Source organism: Sorghum bicolor, chromosome 9 (genome assembly GCF_000003195.3).
Source record: "Sorghum bicolor cultivar BTx623 chromosome 9, Sorghum_bicolor_NCBIv3, whole genome shotgun sequence".
In the NCBI taxonomy this organism is placed as follows: domain Eukaryota; kingdom Viridiplantae; phylum Streptophyta; class Magnoliopsida; order Poales; family Poaceae; genus Sorghum; species Sorghum bicolor.
Genome location: NC_012878.2, coordinates 52,588,756 through 52,616,727, shown reverse-complemented (window position 1 = coordinate 52,616,727; position 27,972 = coordinate 52,588,756). Strand labels below are relative to the sequence as shown.

Genomic DNA, 27,972 nt, shown 5'->3' with positions numbered 1-27,972 from the left:
TTGGGACCTGGATGTCGTGGTGCTACCTGGGACTGTTGCCTCGATCGGATCTCGACGACCTGGACCAAGCGGCAACGTGGACTTGCGGGATGAACACGGCCGCGCGACGCGCGAGAGAATTGGCGGTGACGGGCGAAGGAATTGCGCGCGTGCGACGCGCGAGAGAATTTCCCGCGAAGATGAAAGATTCTCAGACAAAAATAGTTGGGTCCACTATTTTAGGAAATGCCAAGTCAAAAAATGCCAAACACTTAGAGATGAACTTATTTTTCCTTTGACAAAACGTTTAGGGACATGGCAAACTTCAACAAATGGCAAATTTCAATTGCATAACTGTTGAAGATGCTCTTACATCGTTCATCAAAGAGCCTAGAATAAAGCTAGAGGGCTTATCGACCCAAGTACAATTTGCTTATATTACCGAGCTCTTTTAGCTAAATTATGAGCCACCTCGTTCTCCTCCTTGCTACAATATTCAATTGATATCTCATAGAAACCACTCCATATAATATTGCAGTCACCATATATTGCAGCTACCAAAGATATTAAATACATGATTTTTGCATGTGAACGAGCGACACAAGTGTGGCATTCGTTGAGAATCGAGGAGAAAATACAATGCCTAATTATAACTGACAGATCGGGTTGTGCAATTCTCGAGGAAATTCTCACAAGGGATTATCAAATCTAGAACCTCAAGGTGGGATTTGCAGAGTTAGTCATCACAGCAGCCTGGTATATATGGTGGGAGCGTCGACAATAATCCATGGAGAAACTGTCCAACGACCGTCAAGGTCCACCATGGCCATTGTGGCACTAACCAACTATAAGCTGGCGACGAAGAAAAGCTCAATATTAAGACAGGGATGAAAAAAACCTCCAGAGGGTAAAGTCATGGTGAACGTTGATGCTGATTTTGATGAAAATGGTGGCTGCAGTAGTGTTGGTTCTATTATAAGAGATTGCTCGGGTGGTGTTTTAGCAGCAGCCCATAGTTTTGTGCCACATCTTGTTGATGCACCGATGGCGGAGACTTATGCGCTGAAAAAGAGATTGATGTTAACGCAACATATAGGATGCAACCGATTAATCATCCAATCAGATTGCATGAAAGTGGTACATATTATGAAGAATGGAGGTTTCTTAGAGACTTTCTATTGATTATTATTGTTTTTTCCCCTAACCCAATAGGGATCAACTCTTCTTTTTTCTATTTCAACATCTTGTGGCACTAAGAGAGTGCTTTGGACTACTTCACAAACTCCATCATGAAACAGTTTTATAAAAACTTAGTTTATGTCGCACTCTTTATATGCTCTCACAAATTCAACCTTTTTTATGAATAAAATGCTTAGAACTGAAACTGTTAGGCCAAAGAATGTGGAGCAGAAGTCCTAGACACTCGGAAACTTCCCCAATAACGGCACAGGAAGAAAATATATATTTCCACAGTTAATCACCGTTAATATTTCTTTTTAATAGAAAAAAAATGACTTCACTTCACAACCGTTTCTATACGAGGCACATACTATTTCTATGGTGGCTATCCAAATGGTTTGTCAGACTTCCGATTAGTAGGATTCGACGGCTGGTCATTGGTTACTTGGCGGCACCTAAGAACTTGCATAAATTTTACGCTTCTTGTACACATTCGAAACTAAAAAACGCCTGATCCATTGGAACACGAACCTATAACGAAACTACGATCCACTCGCTGCGCTTCAGCTTAAATACGTTTGTTGTACGTGGTCAAGCCCAGATGGCGAGCATGGACATCAATCCAGCTCCGAGCAGCAGCGAGGTGTTGAGCGCGACCTGCAGGCGCGCACTGCTCTGCACCCGGGCGCTCATGAAGTCCTCGGCGAGGATGTCGACGAGCGCCATGTACACCAGGATCCCCGCGGCGGCGGCCTCGAGGAAGCCCTGCACGACCAGCGCCGTCGGGCTCGTCTCGTCGTACACGGACGATATCCCGATGCCGATGGCGACGCCGATCGGGGTCGTCAGCGAGAAGAAGACTGCCATCGCTAACATTGACCTGAGGCGGAACTTGGCCTGTGACCAAAGAGGAAATCTTTTTGTCATCACACTAGTTAAACATTGTTTTATTTTAGGAATCACACACTGACACTAGCATCCATATTCAAAATTCAATCCGAAGACAAAAACCACGAGTGACATTTTTTACATGGGCTGACTCATGTTTAGCCGATATGAGGCTATCCGAGGAGTTCCGGCCCAGTTACTATTGTCGACAACTTTTTATGACCTTTAGTCCTTAAAAGAACAAGGAAAAAAAACAAAAGTAAAAAAAAAAATCAGATGTGGTACAAGAAGATGCGGCGACGTTTTCTGTGGAGGATTGGTAGATTCTGCTGAGTGCTAAAGCCAACGACTCCACCCTTTGCAATTGATGGTGTAGTTTTGTGGACAAAGACACTGATCGACCACTCCTAAAAACCAGTCCCATCCAAATTGGAAAACAACAGCGTGCTCACCTGGACGATGCACCCGCCAAGGCCGATGCCCTCGAAGAGCTGGTGGAACGTCAACGCCGGGACTAGCGGCCGCACCGTGCTCGGGAAGTCGGAGGCGCCCAGGGACATCCCGATGATCAGCGAGTGCACCACCACGCCCAGCTCCAGCACCTGATCGATCGAATCCCACGACAGCAGCTCAAATTAAAACCTTCGTTTGCATCGTGGAACGTGCATGCATGTGGCTGGGCGTCCCGTATAGTACCTGAGAGATGACGCGGTGGCGCACGAGCTCGTCGTCGACGGTCGTCGTCGTCGGCGCGGGTGCGAGCGCGGACATCCCGTGCACGTGCCCGTGGTGCGCGCCGGAGTCGTCGGAGGCCTCCGCCTCCAGGTCCCCGCCGTCGCAACGCCCGAGCTCCGACGACGATGGCTCGTCGCCGACCGCCGCCGCGGCCTTCCTCCTAGCGACCGTCCGGCGGCGGAAGTACCCCGTGGCGACCGTGTCCACCACGAGCGTGGCGACCGCGGCGAGCATGGCGACCATCCCGGCGAACGGGAACCTGTTCCACGGCCCGGCGGCGAGGCACGGCGAGCCCAGCGCGTCGAAGGCCGCGGGCAGGATGTGCACCAGCCCCGTGGCGAGGATGACGCCGCCCGCCAGGGCCTTGACGGCGAGGAACAGGTCCGCGTCCGGCCGCAGCGCGGGGAGCCTGCCGTGCCCCAGCGACGGCACCGCCGCGCCCACCGCGCCACCCGCGAGGATGCAGAAGATGGCCACCACCTTCAGCCGCAGCGCCCCCGCCTTGTCGCGGCGCCCCGCCGCGGCGGCGTCGTCCGAGCCGCAGTCGCACTCCGCCGCCGTGACGAGAACGGGCAGTGAGACCGCCAGGACTAGGATGGCGTAGAGCGCGGCCGCGACTACCGCGAGCTTGGCCATCGTTTTCGCCTGCGGCTAGCTCGCGGCACTGTGGCGTGGCGCGGCGCGCGGAGGCTGTGGTGGCACTGGCCACTGGGCAGCACGGGCGCATGCGCTCGATCTCGGGCTCGGTTTCGTCACAGGGCGCGAGGGTTTTGTACCCGTGGGCGTGGGGCTCGCCGCGTAAATCCAGGGGTTACGAGACGGGAAAGCCGGCCGAGGCTCCGGACTGATCACCGTGCTACGTCTGAGACAGCAATGTTTCGGCGCACGCGGACAAGCACAGGATCGTTTGGAAAGCAGCGGAACAACAACGAAGGATGCTGCTGCCGCGACCACGGCGTCATTTTTACAGACCGTACTGGTGGTGGCCGCCAGTTCTTTGACGTTGACGGGGTGACGATTCACGATTGAGAGGCGCTTTTCAGGCGCAGCTCGGTGAGGCGCGCGCTTCTGAGGTCTGACGGTTTGGTTGCCCGTCGCCTGCTTGCTTTTCAACGTCTTCCCGTGGTCCTTCCTTATTGAAGTCCTAAACAGATTACGAGTCTGATTGTTACGTTACGTGGAGCGATCCACTTTACGCTAAATGATCAGATAGCTCAGAAAGTGCGACGTGGTACTACGCTAGTACGGAGTGTTTGACAATAATCAAGGACCGAAAATGGACTAAGGGCCAGCTAGTATGGCTTCAGTCTCCTTAGGGATTCCCCATTGCTCCAACATGGCGTGCTGCCCCGTCTTCAAGCTAGGCAAGATGAATCCAGTTCGCTGGTATTAGTAGTCCTGCAGGCTGCCACAGTGGCTGAGTTGTTCGTTTGAGCTTATCAGCCGAATCTATCAACCATTCAATAGTGTTTTACTCTCACAATAAATCGTACTTTCTATCACGGCTTGTCAGTCAAACGTTTCTGCCAAGGCTTATCTGACAAAGGTCGCAGGCATCTATTGGAGAACACATTGTAACAAGAAATGTCATCCATCTTTAGGAGACGATGTTCCCATGTTACTTTGCGCTGATGCACTGCTGCGCGACATAAAGCCTAAAGCCACTGCCTGCACTTAGCGTTGGAAGTTTTAGGCCCCGTTTAATTTGTCTTGTTAAATTTTAACTCTCGTCACATTAAATGTTTGAACACATGCATAAAGTGGTCTATTGTATTTGTTTGAAGCCTACGTTCGTGTTATCCTGCATTGGGGAAGTCCTTAAAGCTTTTGACTCTAGCTCCTCGTTTGAAGCAGATCTGGAGCTCAAACGAGTTTTTAACGTTTAGCAAAAAATGGTTCTAATTACAGTTTTGTTATAATTTATGCTAAGTTTGTAAAAAGTTATGCGAAACTATGTTTCAGGGTTCTACGCTGCTAGTCCAATGGAAAAACAGCTCTGGCTCAAACGAATTTTTTTCGCCGAAGGCATTTCATGGATGGCCATTTGACACGGCTTCGGTCGGAGCCGCAATACCACCGTACCGGAATTAGCGGCTCTGATCATCTGGTGGCATGTGTAGACTCGATGTATTCAACCTATCAAATAAACTAGGACAAAGAGTCAAAGAGAGTACAGCAACCCGGATACTCTAGCAACTCTAATGTCTTGGGGAACAGTTATACAGAAGACTTTTTGGCATGTGTAACGTGTTGCCACAATGTCGACATTATGTGTGTGTTATCTAACATGAGGCCGGTAGACCTTCTCATGATGATCTACACTAGTATCAGACGGTTTTGTAACATCTGTACTGTAATGTAGTGGCGGTATATGTAACGTATATAGTGGTTTACTATACTAAAACTTGGCCATTTTGTATAGTTTTTTTTTTACTACTTCTGCCCAGAAGCTCCCGCAACAGAAACAGCAGCGCTACCCTTTCACGATTGGTACAAATAAAAAAGCACACCAGCCTTTTGCTTTTAAGTGGAGTTGATGCAACTGTTAAGGTTACCTTTCTCCTTTTGCAATCCACAACAAATTTGTTTCGTAGTTTTGCTGTTTAGCGAGATAATCACAGTTTATTACATGGGGGGTTCGGTAGGTACTGCTTCATTTTATTGACAAGTTTTATATAAAGGAATCAATCTAGCTTCATCTCTTGTAACCAAAAGAATTAGGCTAATTATTACTATCTCTCCATTCCAAATTATAAGTTATTTCAACTTTTTTAAGAGCCAAAACATCTCAAGTTTGATCAAATTATAAAGAAAAATACAAAGATTTATGACATTAAATAGGTATACTATGAATATATAATTAATAGAGAACTAATGATATATATTATGTATCATAAATACTATTATTTTATTATATAAATTTGGTCAACCTTGGAAAGCTTTGAATGACTTATAATTTGGGAGGAGGGGAGTACAAAAGTTGAGCCACAAAATATCATGGATTAAATAGTTTGTTTGGTTGCTTGTCTAGGCAAGGTTGCATGAGGGCACTCGCAATGCATACTCTATCATAGAGTCTAAAGTTATTTATTACCTCGAACAATGTGGACTTAGAGTCTAAATAAGACTTGGAGTTTTATTTTTTCTACCTCTTTCTTCAATAAATATGCTGCCACATCAGCAAAATACCATAAATAATATATAATTAATTGTTTTGGACTCTGTGATAGAGTCTTGCATTGTGAGTGCCCTGACTAGGCTATCTAGGGCTAGGATTTGATACCCAAAATTCGGGTAATTCGAGTTTTAAGAAATTGGTCTTTCCACACTTGATATCAAAAAATTGTAATAGTATCCTGATATTTCTAGTATCTGAAATTTGGGTTTAGGTATTTCCTAGCTTCCAGAATTAGCAAAACCATATAAATATTCATAGAGAAAAAACTATAGATGCAAATGAAATAGCATTTTATTTAGAACAAAAAACCATAGTGATTGGGATTGTATGCCCATCCATCAGGCTGGACGGGATTTGGGCAGTGCTTAGCCATGCGGGGTGACATTGCTGAGCCCTAGTGCGGTCCTGTCTGTCAGTTGGGGAGCTAAGCGAGGTGACACTCTGCCCCAAGACGAGCCTATTTGTTTGATATTATCTATTTGTCAATTATTCAGCAGTGTTTTTTTCTCATAACAAATTAACGAAGAATACTTTCAGTCATGACTTTTCATACAATAAAACAAATTCTTAGATGGATGGCTGTCCTTTCAGTACTCTACAGAGTGCGAGTATGTGCATGTCCTGTATGGGCTAGCGTATTGAATGTGTGCCCTTTCCGGGGTAACCCTTGTTGAAATACGAACCCAGTTATTCCTCTTGCCGTACCATACCTCACTTGGGCGCTCTCTCTTGCTGCTGCATGCTGCTCCTCCATAGGTCAACGCCCAATCGGCGAAAGCCCATAACCAATCATCATCTCCAGCCCATGATCGTCAGGTCAACGCCCCATCGCCGAAAGCCCCATAACCCAATCATCTCAGGTCCATGATACGATGTTTGATTGGTGCTCCATCATGTACGCCACTACGCCTCCGTGTACCTGAGAGGCTGAGACTCCATTTATTTTTCGGGTCAAGCGAGCATAGAAAGCTTGTGTTGATAGGGATATGTCGACACCGTTTGGATAGAACGCAACAACACGGTCGTGATTCAGCAGCTAACCACGTCTAGTTTTTCAGAATTCACATGGACATTCTGCGTGGTAGGCTCAGTGGACAGCTCGTCAGGACGATCGGCTCGCTGCTCGGTAAGTTTGCGTGCTCACCGTTTAATAGTTTTAACAAAGATAAGTAGTATAATAATTAATGAAGTATTTTAGAAGATAATATCATCTTTATAAAACTTAGGCCTTGTTTAGTTGGCAAAACTTTTTATATTTTGACATTGTAGCACTTTTGTTTGTACTTATTTGATAATTATTGTCCAACCATGGACTTCTCAAATTACAGACAAACTATGCAATTAGTAATTTTTTATTTATATTTAATACTTCATACATGCGTTTAAAGATTCGATGTGACGGAGAATCTTGAAAAATTTTAAATACTAAACAAGGCCTTAAATGACGTAAATGTTATACCTTGGTGGATAGACTTAAGTCCTCATCTAAATCAAAATTGTGTATATCTTCTTTTCTATCTTATATTTATTAATTTTCTAACCCAATATTATATGCCCACTTTATATACTCCCTCCACTTTGGCCGTAAAAGAATGTAGTCGTAGGATGAGAAGATTATCCAAGAAAGAATGCAATTCTAGGTGGTGACAAGTAGTTACTAGTTAGGACCTAGGATAGTTATACACGGAATCTACTGAAATTAATTCCTCGGAATTGTCATATCTACTCACCCAACCATAATAGCATGAGCTTCTCTCTCACACATGCATGGTGACTTGGTGAGTATGTAGGAGGTGAAGATAAATGTAGAGACAGCAATGTCTTTTATTCTCCTTATTAAATATTTTATGGCAGCTAAAAGTTGTGTTGACAAATCTCAGATCACACATCGGTGAAGGCGAGAATGTCCGAAATCACACACGAGTAACTTCAAAATGAGTGATACCGATTTAGAGATCGGCTGAGCCCCGTCCCTTTCCGTGAGTTCATCGACTTTCCTAGGTCAGACCTGGCCTTAGGCCCCTAGAACCCACGCCCTGGTCATTGGCCCAATAATCCCTCATGCCTCCATGTAGCCCATATGCAATGGCCCAACACTAAGAGACCAGCGCCTCGCCCAGGTGACTGACTGACTGACTGCCACCACACCGTTGCGCCGCTGCTTGTCCACCGGACCACCACCGATCGGCCACCAGTAGTGTTGGCAATGGGTAAATCCCCATCGGGTATGAACTCCCCAGACCCATCCCCGTGACAACAATATGACACCACGGGTATCCCCATATACAGTGATGAGTGGAAGAATTTCCCCAGACCCATACCCGGGTGGGTAAATTAGACCCGGCGGGTCACCCATACCCGCCAAACATCAGCAATTCACAAGCACCAGTCACGTAGTAGCAATTCACAAGCATCGTCACATAGCCATCTCACCATATACCTAGCAAATAGCAACATAATAATTTCTGCTGCAACCACTAGTCACAACACCATAATAGTTCCTTGTCCATACAAATCACGTAGTACAGAGTAGTACTTTGCTAGCACTACATAGGGTTTCAGTGTATGGGCTGTCGGTGGACTAGTGGCTGGTGGGCTTTTTTAGTTTTGGGCTGAGTATTTTTCACCCATGGGTAAATGGGTATGGGGACTACTAGAACGTCCCCATACCCGCGTACCCAATGGGTGAAGGGTTTGCTCCGTTTGTGTACCCATGAGTACTGGTTTCACTCTATATTGGTACCCTAATAGAGTAAATACCCATCGGGTCGCGGGCCTCCATTGACATCTTTAGCCACCAGGCGCCAGCCGCCCAAGATAGCCACTACGCCATCCGCCGTTCGCCCTGCCGGCTCAGGCGGTCGGTCCCCGCCCACCACGGCTCTGCGAGCGCTCCACAGGTCACGTCCCCGTCTCCCCGACTCCCGCAGTCCGCATCCCGCTGTCCCGCAGCCGCACAGGCGCACAGGTCGCGACTCGGACTCGCGACTCGCGAGCGGCCGAGCGCCGCCGCGCCGGAGCGCAAGGAGGAGCCGCCGCCGCCGCGGTCCGCCAGGCGCCAGCGCTCCCGTGACCCCGTCCACCCCCGGCTCCCGCACAGGCGCTCCCGTCGTTCGCTCCCGTCCGTCTCCGGTCCAGCTGTCCCCTCCGCTCGACCCCCGAGCCGAGGCCCCGAGCCCCCGACGGCGGACGGCTCACGGCCGGCACTCAAGCAGCGCCGCAGCGGCAGCGGCAGCGGCCACGGCCCACGACCAGTGCGTGAATTGGTGAGTTTAATTTTTTTTTCCAGATGGCTGTGGCTTTATGGTTTAGGCATTTGATTTTCTCTAGATCGGGATCTGTGATTTTGAAACTGTGAGCCATTTTACTCAATTTTTTCTTTGAATTTTGTGGCGTTGCATATGAAAAAAAAAACCTTCCTGGGTCTGCCACTGCGCTCTGACCCAATGTCCATAGCACCATGACTACTGCAACGTCCTCATCTCCAACCTGACAAGCATATCCCCATTTCTCTTAAAAGAGCAGGTTTTCTTTAGCTTGACCACCACCACCATCATCGTGACCAGAGATCATTGGTATGCTGCTGAATCCATCAGGGACAGCTAAAGTTGATCAAAAGCAACAGGCAAACCCTGGACAGGAGCAACTGCAGGCATGCGGGAGACTGATGAAATAACACACCAGAGGAGCTGTCTCAGATCGAAACATGTGTTTATGGTGCAGGGGCTCCACAATTAATAGAGTGATATAACGGAGAGAGACAAAGAGGAGATAGATAGTGCTAAAATTGCATATACAGCTACAGCTGAAATAGTAGTATGCTAGCAAAACCTCTTCACCAAGTGTGCTACTGAGACAATATTCCCTTCGATTTGCTAGGTCCACAGCCACCGTAGCCATTTGGTTAATATTATGTATGAGACTATGATCATTTGCCAGTTGTCATGTTGGGTGTCAGTTAAGGTGTGTGCTATGCACTTGCAAACATATTGGACTGTTTGTCACACTTTTAAGGTACTACTTGGTACTTGCTCCAATTACACGGTCACTAATCAAAGTCGATTAGGATAGTCTGCATTTAACTCTGAATATTGATAAAAATATATTATCTTAAATAGAATCTATCATGAAACTGTATTATCGATGAAAGCATATTATGTTAAATAGCATCTATGATCAATAATTTTTATGGAAGTGTATTTCATCATGAATCTAGAAACGTCCAGCTTATATTACTAATTTGTATGAGTTTTTTTACATGTTGGTAGTTCAAGCTACAAAAATTAACTTAGAACAAAGCTAGATTGTCTTTTACATTTGTGATTGGAAGGAGTAGACTTTTTCAGTATCCAATTGTAGTTATAGACATTTGTTGTGCTCGTGCAGCTTCAAATATTTTGGGATGTTGCCATGTTAAGGTATAGCTTTTTGTTGTTTCAGTATCTGGTATTGGCTTCCTAAAGGATCAATGTCGACTATCTCTGATCAGAAAAAACGCACGTTGGAAGCCCTTCAGCAACAGTATACTGCTGCAAAAGCTAAGAAATTGCAAGATGAACAGGTTAAGAGTCAGAAGAAGAGCAATTTTAATACCCCTAAGCGTAAATTTGATGCACCAAGGAAAGACAAAGGTCTAGAAATCACTCCTCGTCAAACATATGCCCAGCCTTCTCCTCATAAAGGTTTTGTTTTCTTCATTATTCTTTTTTATGCAGTCAGGCAAGGTTTTGTTTATCAGCATTTTCAATCATGCTGCTGCTGCTGCTGCTTTTCAGGGGTAGCATTTTCCAGTTCTAATCGCCAACAAAAGCCTTCTGCATCCTCAAGTAACCGACCTACCTCTCTCTCTCTCTCTCTCTATGTGTGCACATGTATCAAGTGTATGGCTGTGTACCTGTGCAACAAATACTTTGAACTTTGTAGGTGAAGAAATCAATCCTGTGTATGGCGAACTTTCTTGTGCCTTTCATGACAATTTGTCCAAAGATGGTGTCTCGGTAAATCTTCCTCTCGTATGGGTTCTTGATATAAAATTTATTGTTATATGTTATTTTACAATCTCTAATATTCGCTATGGTGAACTTTGGTTTAGGATTTGGATGGCACAGAGGTTGTTCACAGTGTTATATATGACATAATTCAGAAAGGCGGAGATGCTGGGAAAATTACAAAGGGAGCCAAAAAGTTGAAGCTGGAAAAAGGGATCCTTTTGGATAATTATGTTCAGAGGGGTCCTAGATTAGTGGATGCCCAAGCAAGATCTTTGCTGATTCATTCAAAGCGATCAAAAAGGCACATGTCTCTGAAACAACATAAGAAATGTGGTTCATTTGATTTAGATGGTACATTCCACAAGTAAGTTTTGTTGTGGTTGCCCATACTCACATAGGTTGATACCTCACCACCAAAAAACATGACCGTTTTTGGTTTCTTCACTTTACACGAATGGGAATAAAACAGCGTTTCTTAATGAATGAAACTAAAGTTTATATCTTTGCTCAAATCTCTAAATAATACTCTTATTAACTTTGGAGTCTAACGTTCAAAAAAAAACTTTGGAGTCTACACAAGCACCTGACATTCTTGGTCTTGCAGGTATGACTTCTATAAACCAATGCATGAGATGTGGAAGGATTATATCAGAGAGCTTATGAAAGTAACCCCGTATGACTCCACAATAATCCTTCTGTCTGTTATTTTGTACCTCTCATCTGCCTTTTTATTCTTTACGTCTTTTCGGGGTAAATAAAATCCATGTGTTATACTGAAACTCAACAAGATAAAAGGCAGTTAGTCTTTGAATGTTCTGCTGCTATAACTCTTTAGTCAGTGGCGGAGCCACATCGGCCGGGCTCGTCGGTGAAGTTCAAAAGAAAATTTTCTTTATATCAAAGAAGAATACTGTATTTTGCTAGCTAAATAATTTTGCATAATGAGGATCCCTGGGCTCCTAAAAGCTTTTGGCTCCGCTACTGTCTCCAGTTGAACCATTTTTTCCCCTTCAATACGCAGGCAGGACATCTATGGATCATTGCATTAATGAGAAGAAAGTATTTAGAATACAAACCCAAACAAGCACACACCCTAACACCAAAACATATATTGAATTGTTTCTGTTTAGAGTGCTATAGTGATAGGTTGATCATATAACATGTTGGATTTTAACACAATATATCTACTGTACCAAATAGTTAAGAGTTACACTGATTTCCAGACTTTATACAGTACAATAAAATGTGCTTTCTTATATAAGCTACATTGAGACCACTCAAAGACCCTAGTAGTTCTTGAACTGAAATTTATTGACTGTAGGGACTATTGAGTTGCATGCACCGACCAGTTCAACCCAAAAGCTTAAGCTGATGGGGAGAGGTGGGCAATTCACTTATATTCCAACACTCCCCCTTACGTGGTGGCTCCCTCAGGCCTCAGACGTGGAATAGGAGCGAGCAACAATTATTTTGTTTAATTGCGCTAACCAGGATTCGAACTCGAGACCTCTGGCTTTGGTACCATATTGAGTTGCATCTGCATGCACCGACCAGTTTAACCCAAAAGCTTAAGCTGATAAGGAGAGGTGGGCAATTCACTTATATCCCAACAGGGACTAAACTAAAAGTACCAAGTCATTTGTTACCATATAAGCATAATGTTTTATGAATTATTAATGAGTTTGAAGATTTGAACAAACAAGAAAAGCAATGATTATCCTGAGTGCAAAACAAGCGCACTCAGAGCAGGGGACCGACTTGATCTTTTGGAAAACTTGGATGTAAACCCTGTCATTGTGCTTGTTCCTGTAATCTGTACCCTATATGAGCTACTTACATGTGCTGCCTTCCCCACAGGAAAAAGAAATTGTCTGAAAACCTCCTTTCAGCAGATCTTCACGGGGCCCTTCTAATAGGTGATCCATATGCTGGTTTACTTTATTAACTTTTTTTTAAATTCAATCATGCTTACATTTCTTTGAGGTATCCAGTGGCAGAATGCAAAGCTGCTTCATATCAAGGTGTAAACGGCATCATGATTCGGGATACTGCAGAGACATTTGGAATTATATCCGAGGACAACCGCTTGCGAGGTACCTATCCTTCTCTTTCTGGTGCTGTATTGTGAATCACTTACATTAGTTGTATTTTATTTTGTGTAGTAAAATGGCCCTTAAAGTGATTATAAGCAGCCTTGTTCTATTGCTAGATTCCATCTACTGTAAATGCCACCATTCTTCTATAGCTCTACCTCCATAGGATACTTGTTGAGTTGTGAAATAATTGTTTGTGATCCATAGCCTTTGTTCTGAACGAAACACCTTTACGGCTCATGATCTGAAACTTTCATGATCGGAGGTTCACGCAGCCATGATTTTTCATCTCGTTACAACTTACAAACAAATGACATGTTATTGTCAAAGGCATGCCGATATTGATATCTCTTGCACATGTGAAATTCTGTTATTCTAACTGTAGACTTTCTAAGCAACTTACTACTTTGGAACCTGCAGTTGTACCAAAAGCTGGTTCAGTTTTCATACTTCAAGCAGACTGCTGGAAAGTCACACTGATCGGCGACAAGCTCTCGCCCAGGGAGAAGTTGAAGGAGGACCAGCGTCAACACCGTGCACAATCGCAAATCAGATAGTTTCCAATGTGCCAACTGTTTTGTCACAGAATTTTTGTCCCAGGAACATTTGCTTTTGTTTAGGTCCTGCACTTAAGCATGGCATTTTTATTCTCTCTCTAGAGGCTCTGACATTTCCTAGCGACTGTCTGACAGCTTGAGATGTAAAGGGTGACCGACATTACTAACCTCAGGTGTGTGACCATGAGTCCGGTAATCCGGTGACTGATTATTGATTATAGGCGAAGCAAATCCATTTACGGTTGTTTCATTTGTCTTATCAGCCGTATTTTTTTTTCAGCTAACATTGTTTTTTCTAAAAAAACAGCCAACAGTAATTTTAACCATAATTTTTTAGACCAGCCAACGTATAGTACGTACGCCTTGTTTCTGCCACCAATGATTGATCGAGTAATACATCCTGGGTGAATTGGTGTAACAAGTCACAAACCGAGAGCCAAAACTGATTAGCAAATCATAAATTACTGACTGATGTAGCATAGCTAGATGGTCCAAACTATTTTTTACCATAAAACAACCGATTAGTTAAACTCGATAAATTGGCCGACTTAATTTTCACGGAGAACTCAAATTTACTCATCATTTCGGTTTGTTGACAAGTCAGAACTGAGGACCTTCGAGATCGCAGTGGTGTAGCAACAAACTCATGACCAGGAAAAAAAAAGTAATAATAATAAAATAAGCTTAAACAAACCAAAAGCTCCATGCCACCCCATCGGAGAACGACCAGCACCATCCCCTTCCCTGCCCGCCATCCTCCACCGCGGCCGCCGAGGCGCCAACGCAGCAGCCGTGGCCGCGACGGTCCGCTTCCACTCCAAACCCACCCACCCACCCGCCCACCCGGCCGCCGAACCCCACCACCCGCCACTGCCGCCTTCTTCTTTCACTCCTCCGGTTGGTTCCACTCCCCAAGGCCTGCAGATCACAATTCACGGCGCACCAGTGACGCCCGCCGCGGAGGGGCGATGGCCGTCCCTTCCTCCGACCGCGCGAGGCGGCCATTCCTCCTCTCGCTCTCGCTCTTCCTCCTCGTCTCCGCCATCCTCGTCCTTGCCTTCCTCTTCCTCGACCCCTCACCTGGATCGCTCGCCTTCCTCCCCTCCCGTCTCTCCGCCTCAGCCCCTTCCCTCGCACCTCCTCCTCCTCCTCTTCCCCAACAGCAAAGCCCACCTCACTCGGAACCAGATGGCTCGAGCGCCACCGGCAAAGCGGAGAAGGACACTAGTGCATCACAACCAGCCGTCACAAAAGCCGATGTCAACAGTAGCGCATCTGAACCATCCGCCGAGGAAGCCAGCGGCTCGCCGGGAGCAGGCGACAACAGCGACGCCGCCGGGGGAGGCGGGGCGGACGGGAAGACGGATACAAGCGTCGCCCCGGTGGAGAAGGGTGGGGACGAGGAGGAGGTGCCGCCGGTGAGCGTGAGGTGGCAGACGTGCAGCAGGCTCGGGAGGGGCGTGTCGTCGACGGACTACATCCCGTGCCTCGACAACGTGCGGGCGATCAAGGCGCTGCGGTCGAGGCGGCACATGGAGCACCGGGAGCGGCACTGCCCCCTGGCGCCCCGGCCCAGATGCCTGGTGCCTCTGCCCGCAGGGTACCGGACGCCTGTGCCGTGGCCGGGCAGCCGTGACATGGTGAGGACCTCCCCCGCGCCACCGTCGCTTGCCTTTGTCGATAAGGGAGGGAAGTGGCTCTGGTTGTTGATCCTCTCTGGTTTATTCGCTTATAATAAGTTCGAGGTGCTTACAATGATTTGGCATTCATGAATCATGATCATGACAATGGTTACTTTGCTTGGTTGGGCTGCTAGCGGTGCTAGTGTTATTTTAATAGACCATGGATCGGGACCCCACCAAAAAACTTTTGATTCTCATATTAGAATACTCGATTTGCACTACAGACTAAGGACGTTCTCTGTTTTTGGAAGTTGCTACTTGCTATACTTAAGCAGCACAGTGAGTGTATACGTTTGGGGATCTGGAATCTCTAGATAGAGAATACTCTTTCTGCACATGGACTCTATGATAAATAAGTAAATAACTTATGGGGCTACTTTCAAATCTGATATATCAGTTAATGCATCCTTTGGTAAGATAGTTAGTAAATTTCCTCTTTATAATGATGTTTGTCCTGCATTTTTTTTGGGTTACGATGCCATTAGGTGGCTGACTATCTGATTGTGTTTCATTTAACTGCAAATCCAGATTTGGTACAACAACGTCCCTCACCCAAAGCTGGTGGAGTATAAGAAAGATCAGAACTGGGTTACAAGGTCTGGCGATTATCTAGTTTTTCCTGGAGGTGGAACTCAATTCAAAGATGGTGTGGGAAGATACATTCAGTTCGTTGAACAGGTAAACATTACCAAATAACTTTTCTCTATGTTGGGACAGCTTAACTCCGCAGAGGAAGTTCTTTAAGTACTTTGATAGACAAGTGAGTTGCATGCATCACCGGGAGTTACATGCATCGTTTGATCAATTTCACTGCTGGTGCTCGCTGCTCAGTCTGTTCAATGCCATTTGAGTCTTTGCTGGTCAGGGTTGAACATAAAGGGCATGCTTGGGTTGCTAAATATAATTTCTTATGCTGGGGGTTTAGTCATTTTATACTCAAGTATTATGCCACTGCCATCAGTTTAACAACTTGCTGTTGTTTCTCTATCTCCTTGTAACTTTGTTGTTGATTAATTTCATCTTTAGATTATGCCAGACATTCAATGGGGAAGGCGCACAAGAACTGTCTTGGATGTTGGATGTGGAGTTGCCAGCTTTGGTGGATACCTGCTTGACAGGAATGTCATTACTATGTCATTTGCCCCAAAAGATGAGCATGAGGCTCAGATACAGTTTGCACTGGAGCGTGGAATTCCAGCATTTCTAGCTGTAATTGGAACACAAAAGCTTCCATTTCCTGATAATACGTTCGATGTTGTACACTGTGCAAGGTGCAGGGTCCATTGGTATGCAAATGGCAAGTATTCTATTTCTTCACAATATTCAGAAAAACTAAAATAATGTAGTATTTATATTTTCTGTCCTGTTTTGTAAAGTGTATTATTATTTTTCCTTGATTTTTTTGTTTAATTAACCTTCCACTTGGAATGGCAGGTGGAAAACCACTGTTGGAGCTTAATAGAGTACTAAGGCCTGGAGGATATTTCATTTGGTCTGCAACCCCTGTCTACCGTCAAGAGAAAAGAGACCAAGATGACTGGAATGGTTCGTAGGCTGTCATATATTCTATCGAGAATATACAAACATCCTAGAGATTTTATCTGAATTTTGTCATTTGGTAAATATGTTTGTATGCTAATTGAATTGTCCGATTCTGCTTGTACAGCAATGGTTACTCTGACTAAATCAATCTGCTGGAGAACAGTGGTAAAATCTCAAGTTGTCAATGGAATTGGAGTTGTTATATATCAAAAGCCGGCATCGAATTCTTGCTATGCTGAAAGGAAGACCAATGAACCCCCTCTGTGCTCCGAGAGAGATGGATCACGTTTTCCTTGGTAGGTCACAACTTATTAAACTTGTCTTATTGCCTCCAAATGCGTATTTCTGATTATAACTTTCACTGACAAATAGCGTTAACATGATTGCCATTCAATCTTTCTATCTAATGTCATGTATACCATTGCCCTTTGTTTTTGCTTTTGCAGGTATGCTCCTCTTGATAGTTGCCTTTTCACAACTACCATTACCAGTACAGATGAAAGATACAGCTGGCCTGTTCCATGGCCCGAAAGACTTGATGTTAGATATGCAAGTGTACCTGATGATTCTGCTTCTAACAAAGAGAAGTTTGAAGCTGATACAAAGTATTGGAAACAGCTCGTTTCAGAAGTATATTTCAGTGACTTCCCACTTAATTGGTCAAGCATTCGTAATGTAATGGACATGAATGCTGGTTTTGGAGGGTATGTAAAGACAGATTTCTACTGCTACTTCTCTTATATAGTTAAAGACAATTTGTATGACGTGGAAATATTAATGCTCGTACAGCATCTTGCCAGATCTTTCAATTGTTTCTTATATATACATGAGATTTTTGCACTCCAGTCTCCTTTTTTTTAATGGTTGGCAGATCTGCCGAGCATATGTTGATAAAGCAGGGTGCTGCCTTTCAATCTGAAAGTTTTTGTTAGTGAAATTAGGATAACTTATGCTTCAGCAGTGTCTTAAGTGGTTACTCCTTTTTTGATTCTATTACTTTCTGACTTACTGCAAAGTCAATAAGGCAGAGGACCCATAAATAAATTTACTGTTACACTGATATCAAAGATCTTACTGTTTTGTATGCATGCTGATCTGCATAACAATCAGTTGGTATTAAACTAATTGGAGACTCCATTTCATGATGGGAATGCTAATCAAGCTTCTTTTGTTGAACCAGGTTTGCGGCAGCGCTCATTGATCGACCATTATGGGTTATGAATGTTGCACCAATTGGGCAGCCAGATACCTTGCCACTTATTTTCAACAGAGGTTTGATTGGGGCATATCATGACTGGTGCGAATCTTTCAACACCTACCCTCGTACCTATGATCTTCTCCACATGAGTAATCTCATTGGAAGTCTTACAAATAGGTGAATTCTCGCTCCTTTATACCTTCTGCTATTTGTGCACCCGCGGTTATGTCAGAAACTTGCAGTGATATTTGTGTCTTTTATTTAGGTGTGACCTCATTGAAGTGGTGGTTGAAATCGACAGAATACTGAGACCTGGAAGATGGTTTGTGTTGAAAGACACATTAGAGATGATAAAAAAGATGCGCCCAATCCTGAAGTCTCTGCACTATGAAACTGTCATCGTGAAACAGCAATTTCTTGTTGCTAGAAAGAGTTTCTGGCGGCCCGGCAAACCATCTTCCACGTCAGGGTGACACAGATCATACTTTCAGGGGAGTCATCAACAATCAATGATTCTATTGATTCTTTGAATTCTGATCAAATTAATTCTTTCTGCAACACAGCCAATGTAGATTATTACTTATGTAAAAGCATAATAACAAGGATGTTATAAACTTATATAGCAGTAGTCACGTTCTGACAAATGCATACAAAGGGATCTTTTTTTTAGAACATGCATACAAAGGTATGAAACGTGTTTTGTATACTTGCTCATCCATAACTTTTGTACACTGAACAAAAGGATTTTGAAATAACCTTGTACTCCTTCTCATGGTTCTGTAATGCCAGTACATTCTGACATTAGTAAGCTCCCGCCTCCCAGGATGTGAAACCTAGTATTGAGCACCTCCTGTTGACCCGCAGATAGACAAAGGTGCATTTGGAGTTTGGTTGGTGCCCCATAGCAAGTATAATAAGAGATTGGGGCTCTAAGCTGGCTAAATGCTGAGGTGGAGAAAAGAGGAGAGGAGAGAGAGGAGAATATGAATTAGGGTTCCAGGGATAACTCTAGAAAATTGTTTGTCCATTGTCAAGATTATGGTAAAATTCCTTTTTATTAATCTATTGCAGCCTAAAACCGACTCCTTTTTAACAGGCAAAGCTGTATAATGTCAAAGTTGCATATGAAAGCCTTAAGGATAACTTGTATTAGGCTAACGTGCTTTTACAAAGTAGTGGTATGTAAATTATTCTAATATTCATCAGTGTTCAAGACATGATCCTTTTGTATCGGTCACTGATCGATGCTTACAAAATTTACAGGTTGAACAATTTTATTTTAATGTATTTTGGATGGTTTGGTTGAAAACAATATTTATTCTTCAAATTAAAATTATCTTTCGCTCAATGCTTTGCTATAACGGTATAATTGTAGACTCGTACATTTTACTGTGACAAAAATGTAGAGATCGAATGAATGGCCTCAAGATAGGATAAATTAAGGCTTAAAAATAATTAACAAACTTTAATATATTATTATACACTACTTCACCCATAAGCAAGAACTAGCCTTAAACTTCTATAAAAGCACACTAAAAACGAGTCCTTAGACCAATAAAACTGACCATGTCCTTATTTAGAAGATATGCATAAGGGAAACTAGCTAGAGAAACATACTAAGCAAATACTCCATCCGTCCCAAAAAACATGTAAATTTTGGTATCATAAGATTCACGCAATGATTAACACACACAATAAGATAGGTGATACTAAAATTCATGAAAATAAAAAGTGGAAAAGTGACAATTGTTTTTTTCTATGGTATCGAGTAGTTGCCACTACAACCTAATTCATGTTTGCTACCTTGAGTCACCAAGGCTCAAGATCCACTAGGAGTACCCACTATCCACTCTGGATTGGCAGGTCTTAAATTAAGCACATGTCTAAAATCATTCTAATAGATCTCCGTCAGAAAGGAGACCTGATCCTCCACCAAGCTATCTAGGAGCGGACAAACTCCAAGAGTACTAGGTTTTCATTCTTCACTTGATGAGATCGAAAGGATGCAAACTAAGGAACTCTCAAGTCTCGAGCACTTTTCTTCACTTGAACTTCCCTCGAACCCTACACAAAGCTTTCCTATGTGTGTGGAACTATCTTGGATTAGAGAGAACTCCAAATGACCTATTGAAGTCATTGAAAAAAGTTTTCAAAGAAACGCAACATCGTGCTTCATAAAAGAGGATTAGATCATCTGGTGGTCCTATTTGTCTTGCTTCTCTAATCCTCACCTAATCTCACTAGTACAATTCAAGTTAGATCATATAGTGGATATAAGTAAGCTCTATGCAAGGTAAACTAGTCGTTGCAAGTGCCACTAGATGATCCACCAGATCCACTAAAAGTGGTGAAGGTATGAAGCTACGTTGTAGCTTTTGTGAGTGTGGATGCACCACAACAATTTTAAATACCAATACTAGAATTAAATTTTCACCATGATTGCAACTTAAATTTTCTGGCCTACAAGACATTGCACCCTCTTCTAATTTGCTTAGCTTCTCTATTGCCCATTAAAAAACCATTGGATCATACTGTGCACTCTAACAAACGAGCCCGACCATAATGCAACTGGATCATCTGCTAGTCCACATAAGACTTCAACATATATTCTGCTGTCTAACACACAATATAACACAATGCTATCGGACGATCCTTATTTTGGTAATGGTGATGAACTAATCGCAACATTGATGATGCTTATTTTTGTAATCATAGTGTAGTAGCAACATTGGTGAACATGAATAATTCGTGAATAGTTTGTTACGGTTAACTCAATGGTATTTTGTTTGATTTGCAATAACTATAGTTTCACTAAATGTTTTGTTGACGATTTAGTTCACTGAATATTCCTACTTTGAACTAAAAGTAGTATTCGCTGATTTGTTGGGAGAGAAAACATTATTAATTCGCTATACAAGCGAATAGAGTCCTAATTCACTGAAAATTAAAGTGTACTCTTACACGCATACAATCTGGTCCAGTATTATTGTGAATTCACTTAATCCAACCAAAAAAAGAAAAAAGGAAAAAAAAAATCCAGGCCAGAAAGCAACCACGGCAGATATGCTGAGTGGCTCTCCGGCGTGCCACTGCCACCTTATCACCACCCATTCAAGCCTGCCGCGGCTGCCCCCATTTCTCTGGCGTGGCCCTCGCGATAAGCCAATCGGGAGAGCTCTCTCCTGATAGTTTTTCGGGAACAAGGACACTTCCCCAATCCGTAGTGGTTCACGTCCCGGTTCCTCGCCGGCGGCAGCGGCGCTGGGCGAGGTTTCATCTGCGCTTCGCCGGCGACGATCGTCCGCTAGGTACGCCCGCCCTTTCCCTTCAGTTCCTGGTGTGCGGAACGAGCTCCCTGCACCCTGCACCCCGAACTCAACTAGCGCGCGTGCGTGTGCAAGCGGAAACGCCCACACATGCTGCTAATCTTCACCTCTCCTCTCTCTATATCTTATCTTCTTCCCTCCACCACGCTCCCCCGCTGCCGCCGCCGCTTGCCCGCCCGGCTCGGATAGTCAGGCGTCGCCGCCCTCGCCGCCGCCCGTGAGGCCGCCACCGCAGCCGCCGCTAATCCCAGCATCTTCTCCGTCTCCGGCTCGAGCTCCCCCGCCTCCCGCCGGCTCCCGCGTCGCAACGCCGCCTTCTCTTCTCCGGCGGCCGCCCACGTCACCTGCACCGCCTAACCGGCCTCTTTAATTTTTTTTTTTCACATTTTTTCCCCTTGTCGTCCAGTGTGTGCAGTCCATAAGCAAATACTGTGCGCTCGCAAACAAGCATTTAGGAGAAAGGGTATTTATCTGGTGTGTTCACTGAATTCGATTACTGCTTCAAATTTTGGTCTTTCCTCAGATTCTCTTAGAATTGAAATTTCCTAGCCACACATTTTATTCTGGGTCTGTTAAGTGAGCTTGAATTTTGTTACACAATTTGATTTTGTATTTGATTCTCCAACAGGTAGCCCTGCTATCAAATACCTTGTGTTCTCAACATTTATGAGTGCAGGGCAGTATTGCTAAGAGTATATTGCCATGGCATCTCCTGCTTCTGTCACCAACCTCGGAAGCAATGGGAGGTCTGGCCCACTCCCGGCTGCTTCTGCTGCAAGGAGGGCGCACTTGGTCACAAGAATCAGCTTCACGGGGTTCGACGGCATAAGGCGGTGGCAGTATGAGCCTGGGAGGCTTTGCAGGTGTATGGTCATCACTAATCTGATTGAGGAGAAGGGTGTTCAGTTCTCGTCAAGAGGGAGTGTCAGTGTGAAGGCTGATGACGACAATGATCTCCTTCTGAAGCCGCCACAGAAGCCAGTACCACCACAGAAGCCAGTCCAGCTAAATGGACCACCGGAGAGCATGAGAACAGCATCACTGCCTGATCAGAAGTCAGCAGGAGCAACTTTAGATGACAGAGAGAAGGTCAGGGAGTCATTGGACGCTGTATTGGAGAAGGCGGAGAAGCTTGAGGCCTCGAGCTTTGGTAGTGCAGATGGTGGCAACCTTAGTTCAAGGCAGAATAATGTTCCGAATAACGGTCCAGGACCAACATTAGTGGAGGAAGGTGGGAATTCGAGGAAGACAAAAACACTGAAGAGTGTATGGCGGAAGGGGAACCCTGTGCCAACTGTACGTAAGGTCATTAGAGAGCAACCACGAACTGAAAGTAGGAGTCAGTCTATACCTGTAGCTAAACCTTCAGTGTCATCTCCATCGAAACCTGCCCCTCCGCTACTATCTAAACCTTCTGTAGCACCGCCTCCTCGTCGGCCTGTCAAGTCCGATACATCAAAGGAGAAAAAAGGACCCATCCTTATTGATAAATTTGCTTCCAAGAGGGCAGCAGTTGATCCGATTGTACCTGAGGAATTGTTAGATCCTCTAAAACCAGTGCGAGGCCCACCAGCAAAAGTCAGAGTTGATCGTCGCAAAAAACCAGACACACAAGCTGGTTCCCGGCGACGTATGCCCAATGATGATGGATTAGTTGATGAGGATACTGCTGATGTGCCAATTTCTGGTGTTGCAGTGCGCAAGGGTAGGAGGTGGAGCAAGGCAAAACGCCGGGCTGCAAGGCTCTCGGCTATGCAAGCTGAAGAGCCAGTCAGAGTTGAGATCCTTGAAGTTGGTGAAGAAGGTATGCTGATTGAGGACTTGGCATATGACTTGGCAGTTAGTGAATCAGAAATTTTACGATTCTTATCGGTGAGAGGAGTTATGCTTGACAATGTTCAGACTCTGGATAAAGATTTGGTTAAGATGGTTTGCATGGAATATGATGTTGAAGTACTAGAAAGTGGTCCTGTGAAAGTGGAGGAAATGGCGAAGAAGAAGGAGTTCCTTGATGAGGAAGATTTGGATAAATTGGAAGTGAGACCTCCCATTGTGACTATCATGGGACATGTTGATCATGGGAAGGTACCAAGTCTGATGCTACGTTTTGTAACTCTCAACTTTTCTAAAGTATTGGTTGTATGACGCTGCTATTTTTTGTTTGCAGACAACTCTGTTGGATTATATACGCAAGAGCAAGGTAAACTTATAATAGCTTATCTTTGATGTGTTACTCCTGTCAGTGATATATGGAAGTTTTTGTATTTTTTATTTTGAATAAAATTCCTAAGCAATTATTGATCTAACCCAAGTTCCTTATAGGTGGTAGCATCTGAAGCTGGTGGTATCACACAAGGGATTGGAGCATATCAGGTTCTTGTACCAGTAGATGGAAACCCTCAAGCCTGTATTTTTCTGGATACTCCAGGACATGAGGTATATAAATATAACTTCTGTTGTCATGTACTCCATACTTCACCCTTTTCTGTTGTATGTACATTTATGCATATGACATTGCCATTCTTAATTCTTTGATATGTCAGGCATTTGGTGCAATGAGAGCCAGAGGAGCTAGAGTAACTGATATCTGTATTGTTGTTGTTGCTGCGGATGATGGTGTTCTGCCACAAACAAGTGAGGCAATTGCACATGCAAGGGCCGCCGGAGTGCCAATTATAATAGCAATAAACAAGGTCCCTTTTCAAATCATTTCCTTGTATTCTCCATTGGTATAAATTGTTACGAGCCCCTTCTTAGAATTCATTGAACTCACATGGAAGCAGATAGACAAGGAGGGAGCTAATGCAGAACGAGTTATGCAAGAGCTTTCCCAAATTGGGCTCATGCCAGAAATGTGGGGTGGTGACACCCCAATGATTCAGGTTGCTGATTGTGCCAATTTTAAAACAGTAGTTCAATAGTATAGTATCTTATTACCTATTTGAGCCATTTTATTTGATATCTACCAGATAAGTGCTCTTACTGGGGACAATGTTGATGAACTTCTAGAGACTGTCATGCTTGTTGCAGAGGTACGTTTCTGTTTGCGCAATGTTTTCTAGCAATCTATTAAGTTCTTTTTTGACCTTTTCTTTTGTTGCAAATTTGAAGTTGCAAGAATTAAAGGCCAATCCACATAGAAATGCGAAGGGCACTGTTATTGAAGCATGCCTTGACAAGGCCAAAGGGCCTCTTGCTACCTTAGTTGTTCAGAATGGAACCCTAAACAAAGCTGATATTATTGTGTGTGGTGAAGCTTATGGAAAGGTTGGTCTCCTATATTCTTATTCATTGCATTTGTTAATATGTTGAGAGTACAATGTAGCATTAGAAAAACAAAATCTAACACATATTTGTGGATTGATTGGTATATAACATCACACCTATATTATGACAGATCCGTGCATTGTATGATGATCGTGGGAAGCTCGTTGACAAAGCAGGACCATCCAATGCCGTGCAGGTTTTTCATTCCCTATTTTCTTCAATTTTCTCTTCTGTGATTCCTTCCTACTCTTCTTATTCTAACATATTTATGTTTTATGTACATACTAGAATTGCATTCACTTGCTTTTGCCGCAAAATATACATTAGCTCTTGTGAATATGAGTCATGTAAAGTTATACTATGAGAATGCACCGAATGTTTCTCCTTTATTAAAATAAGGTTATTGGAACAACAAAACTGGATCTTGATAACTGACATATATCACCATGATAACTCTGCTTTATTTTTCTGCATTAATTGTTTTTTTATTGAGGACTAAATGCCAGATTTGTTATGAATTACACCTCAGTACATTTTTTTCTTTCATATTTATATATAAAATAAGGTAGGGGGCTCCCCCGCTGTTCCTAAAAAAAAAGATTTCAAGTGGATAAGCCTGGACTTTAGAAATTCGCTCTGTGTCAGTCATGGATTCTCCAAAGCAGTGTGACAAAACAAAAATAGTAGAGTACCTATGTGTTTCAAGCTTGCATTATACCTTCAAAGGATGATTCCTTTTGCTTTAAACAATGGTTGAACGCTCATGGAACAGCAGTGATATAAGCATCCTGATTTTTTTTATCAAAAACTCTTGATAGGTTATTGGCCTCAATAATGTTCCCCTTGCTGGTGATGAATTTGAGGTTGTTGACAACCTTGATGTTGCACGTGAAAGGGCGAATGAGCGTGCTGAAGCACTGCGGCTAGAAAGGATATCTGCAAAAGCTGGGGAAGGAAAAGTCACGCTTTCATCTATTGCAGCATCGGTTTCATCTGCGAAGCAAACTGGAATTGATACACATGAGCTAAATGTTATCCTTAAAGTTGATTTTCAGGTAGTGGGTGATATATGTAAACATTTTGTTTCTAATAATGGTTCTTTCTTTCTGAAAATACTAAGGATTGATCAATAGGGTACAATCGAGGCCATTAGGCAAGCCATCCAAGCTCTACCACAAGAAAATGTCTCTCTGAGGTTCCTCCTTCAAGCTCCAGGAGATGTGAGTGTTAGCGATGTTGATCTGGCTGTTGCTTCAGAAGGAATTATATTTGGCTTTAATGTCAGAGCACCAGGATCAGTTAAAAACTATGCTAAGAAGAAAAGTGTTGAAATTCGTCTGTACAAAGTGATCTACGATTTGATTGATGATTTACGGAATGCCATGGAAGGTCTTCTTGAACCTGCTGAGGTAACAGATACTTTTGGGATTTTAAATCAGTTGACCGAAAGAAGTCCATAAAGTCAATGGGCTGTCATCATTAATTGTAGTTCAACATCTTTCCAAAGTTGATAGATTCTTCATCCTTCAATTAAATGAGTATTCATTAATTTCTCCATTAGGATTCTAACTGGGAGTTTTTCTGTTTTGTAAAGGCTGAGTAACTTTAGTGAGCTACTTTTCTGTTTATCCTGAATACATGTTTCTTCTCCAGGAGGAAGTACCAATTGGTTCTGCAAAAGTTCGAGCTGTTTTTAGTAGTGGCAGTGGAAAGGTGGCAGGCTGCATGATTACTACAGGAAAAGTTGTTCAAGATTGTAATGTTCGGGTTCTTCGCAAAGGGAAAGAAGTATATGTGGGTTCGCTTGATTCCTTGAGAAGGGTGAAAGAAGCTGTAAAGGAGGTATGGAATTTACACTCCGAGTCTTCAAATCTTCATACTGCAGTTCACTTCCTGGTTAATAAGTTAATCAAAGATGCACATTTGATCTTGTATTGACTATTGAACAAACAAAAATTACTTTCTGAACTGGGAAAACTAATTATCTTAGTGATACAGAATTACTTTGTTATGTTCATGCATCCTCTGTTTGTACTGTGAGACTACAACCAGTGCTAACAATGTGAACTGGAATTTTCCTTTTCCACTAGGTTGGTGCTGGGCTAGAGTGTGGTATTGGGGTAGATGACTTCGATGAATGGCAGGAAGGTGACATCGTAGAGGCATTCAATACTGTGAAGAAGGCAAGAACACTCGAGGAGGCCTCTGCAACCGTGACTGCCGCGCTCAAGGATGCAGGTGTCCAGCTGTAGAATTGGCAACGCTGATAAGAAAGAAGTGGTTTAACAGTTGCAGCAGCAGCCTGTGGCCAACAATTTTTTTGGCAACGAATCTGGAGGGCACTGGTCGAAGTTCTGAAGAATAACAAGCATGTTGCTGTACAGACTTAACATATATGAAGATCAATTCTACAGCACCGGTGTCTGAGCTCGACGACCATCTCGCGCCTGCCAGAGCTGCATCTGCTGCTGAAAGTTGATGTACATAGAGAAGATGGGATCAGCTGTTTTACCCTTTTTAGTTTGCCTCTAATAGTGACAGGTAGATAACGGGTGTCTAGTTTTGCAACTATTGATTTTATTTTACACAAGATGTAACTGCAACGGCGACACCGCCGCCATTGTTGAACCGTCATTCATACTCTTCATGATAGATATATAGAGTTAATAGAAATGGGAACGAGGTTGCCCTACTAATTTGTTACTACAGAATCTGCCTTCAACAGTCCACTAAAAGTTTACAGTACATATATATTCTTGAACTTTTGGAGCACTATTATTGTCACTTTTCTCGTTCCTTGCTACAATCTTCGAGCCAATTAAGCTTAGTTTTGTAGTATTTATATGGCTATATATGCTTCTGACGCTCAGCGCTACACATCCCGACTGCCTGACGTCAGGCCTCGGTGTGCATAGCGTTAGCCGTCAGGCAGCAGTCTGCAGTTAGGACGCAGGTTAGCTAGCTCACTGCTCAGTGCTCACGGTCAAACTCAAATCTATTCCGCCTCCGGAACCCGACGGGCGGCGGCGGCCGGTGTGTCGCGCCCGCGCCGCCGCCCCCCTCTCGAACGGCGACGGCACCTGATGGAGAATTGAACAACGCGCATTCCTGCCACGCGCGCGCGGTCGTAATCAGGGGGGAGACTTGTCCATCAGCGTTGGCAGAGGTTTTCTTTTCTCCCCTTATTTACAGTCCAGATGGGTTAAGAAGCCGTACGTATTTGCGAAGTAAAATAAGCATCAATCAAGCTAGTGCTCAGAGAAAGCAGACTAAAGCTAGTGATCGCCATCCGGCCCAACTGATCTCGGAGGATCTATGACGTACGCGCAAATCGCAATCGGGACACTGCAAATATTA

General features: G+C 43.9%; 4 protein-coding genes across 6 annotated transcripts; 3 read left to right on the top strand and 1 right to left on the bottom strand.

The window, feature by feature from the left end:
• Positions 596–3,526, bottom strand: LOC8061803 (zinc transporter 5). The gene is made up of 3 exons (XM_002439899.2): positions 2,743–3,526; positions 2,499–2,648; positions 596–2,055 (listed from the first exon to the last, which is right to left on the bottom strand). Exons 1-3 carry the CDS (start codon positions 3,415–3,417, stop codon positions 1,750–1,752), a joined length of 1,131 nt encoding a protein of 376 aa, XP_002439944.1. The 5' UTR covers positions 3,418–3,526; the 3' UTR covers positions 596–1,749.
• LOC8061802 lies at positions 8,791–13,852 on the top strand. 2 transcript variants are annotated; one of them, XM_002441206.2, is made up of 9 exons: positions 8,791–9,225; positions 10,400–10,641; positions 10,735–10,785; positions 10,883–10,956; positions 11,052–11,314; positions 11,555–11,623; positions 12,808–12,866; positions 12,942–13,043; positions 13,464–13,852. In XM_002441206.2, the coding sequence occupies exons 2-9, from the start codon at positions 10,428–10,430 to the stop codon at positions 13,598–13,600; spliced, it is 969 nt and encodes a 322-aa protein (XP_002441251.1). In that variant the 5' UTR covers positions 8,791–9,225; positions 10,400–10,427; the 3' UTR covers positions 13,601–13,852. The 2 variants fall into 2 exon arrangements, with proteins under 2 accessions (XP_002441251.1, XP_021303111.1); XM_021447436.1 differs by lacking the exon at positions 8,791–9,225 and adding an exon at positions 9,951–9,973.
• LOC8061801 (probable methyltransferase PMT23) lies at positions 14,311–18,830 on the top strand. The gene is made up of 8 exons (XM_021447435.1): positions 14,311–15,240; positions 15,811–15,960; positions 16,309–16,579; positions 16,717–16,827; positions 16,949–17,120; positions 17,271–17,528; positions 18,005–18,199; positions 18,288–18,830. Exons 1-8 carry the CDS (start codon positions 14,569–14,571, stop codon positions 18,493–18,495), a joined length of 2,037 nt encoding a protein of 678 aa, XP_021303110.1. The 5' UTR covers positions 14,311–14,568; the 3' UTR covers positions 18,496–18,830.
• Positions 21,153–27,364, top strand: LOC8061800 (translation initiation factor IF-2, chloroplastic). Of its 2 annotated transcripts, none has more exons than XM_021447222.1 (13): positions 21,153–21,330; positions 21,977–23,433; positions 23,516–23,548; positions 23,671–23,784; positions 23,892–24,041; positions 24,132–24,230; positions 24,318–24,380; positions 24,460–24,615; positions 24,746–24,811; positions 25,434–25,670; positions 25,749–26,024; positions 26,269–26,457; positions 26,706–27,364. In XM_021447222.1, exons 2-13 carry the CDS (start codon positions 22,051–22,053, stop codon positions 26,865–26,867), a joined length of 2,928 nt encoding a protein of 975 aa, XP_021302897.1. In that variant the 5' UTR covers positions 21,153–21,330; positions 21,977–22,050; the 3' UTR covers positions 26,868–27,364. The 2 variants fall into 2 exon arrangements, with proteins under 2 accessions (XP_021302897.1, XP_021302898.1); XM_021447223.1 differs by lacking the exon at positions 21,153–21,330 and adding an exon at positions 21,749–21,822 and having other exon boundaries at positions 26,706–27,311.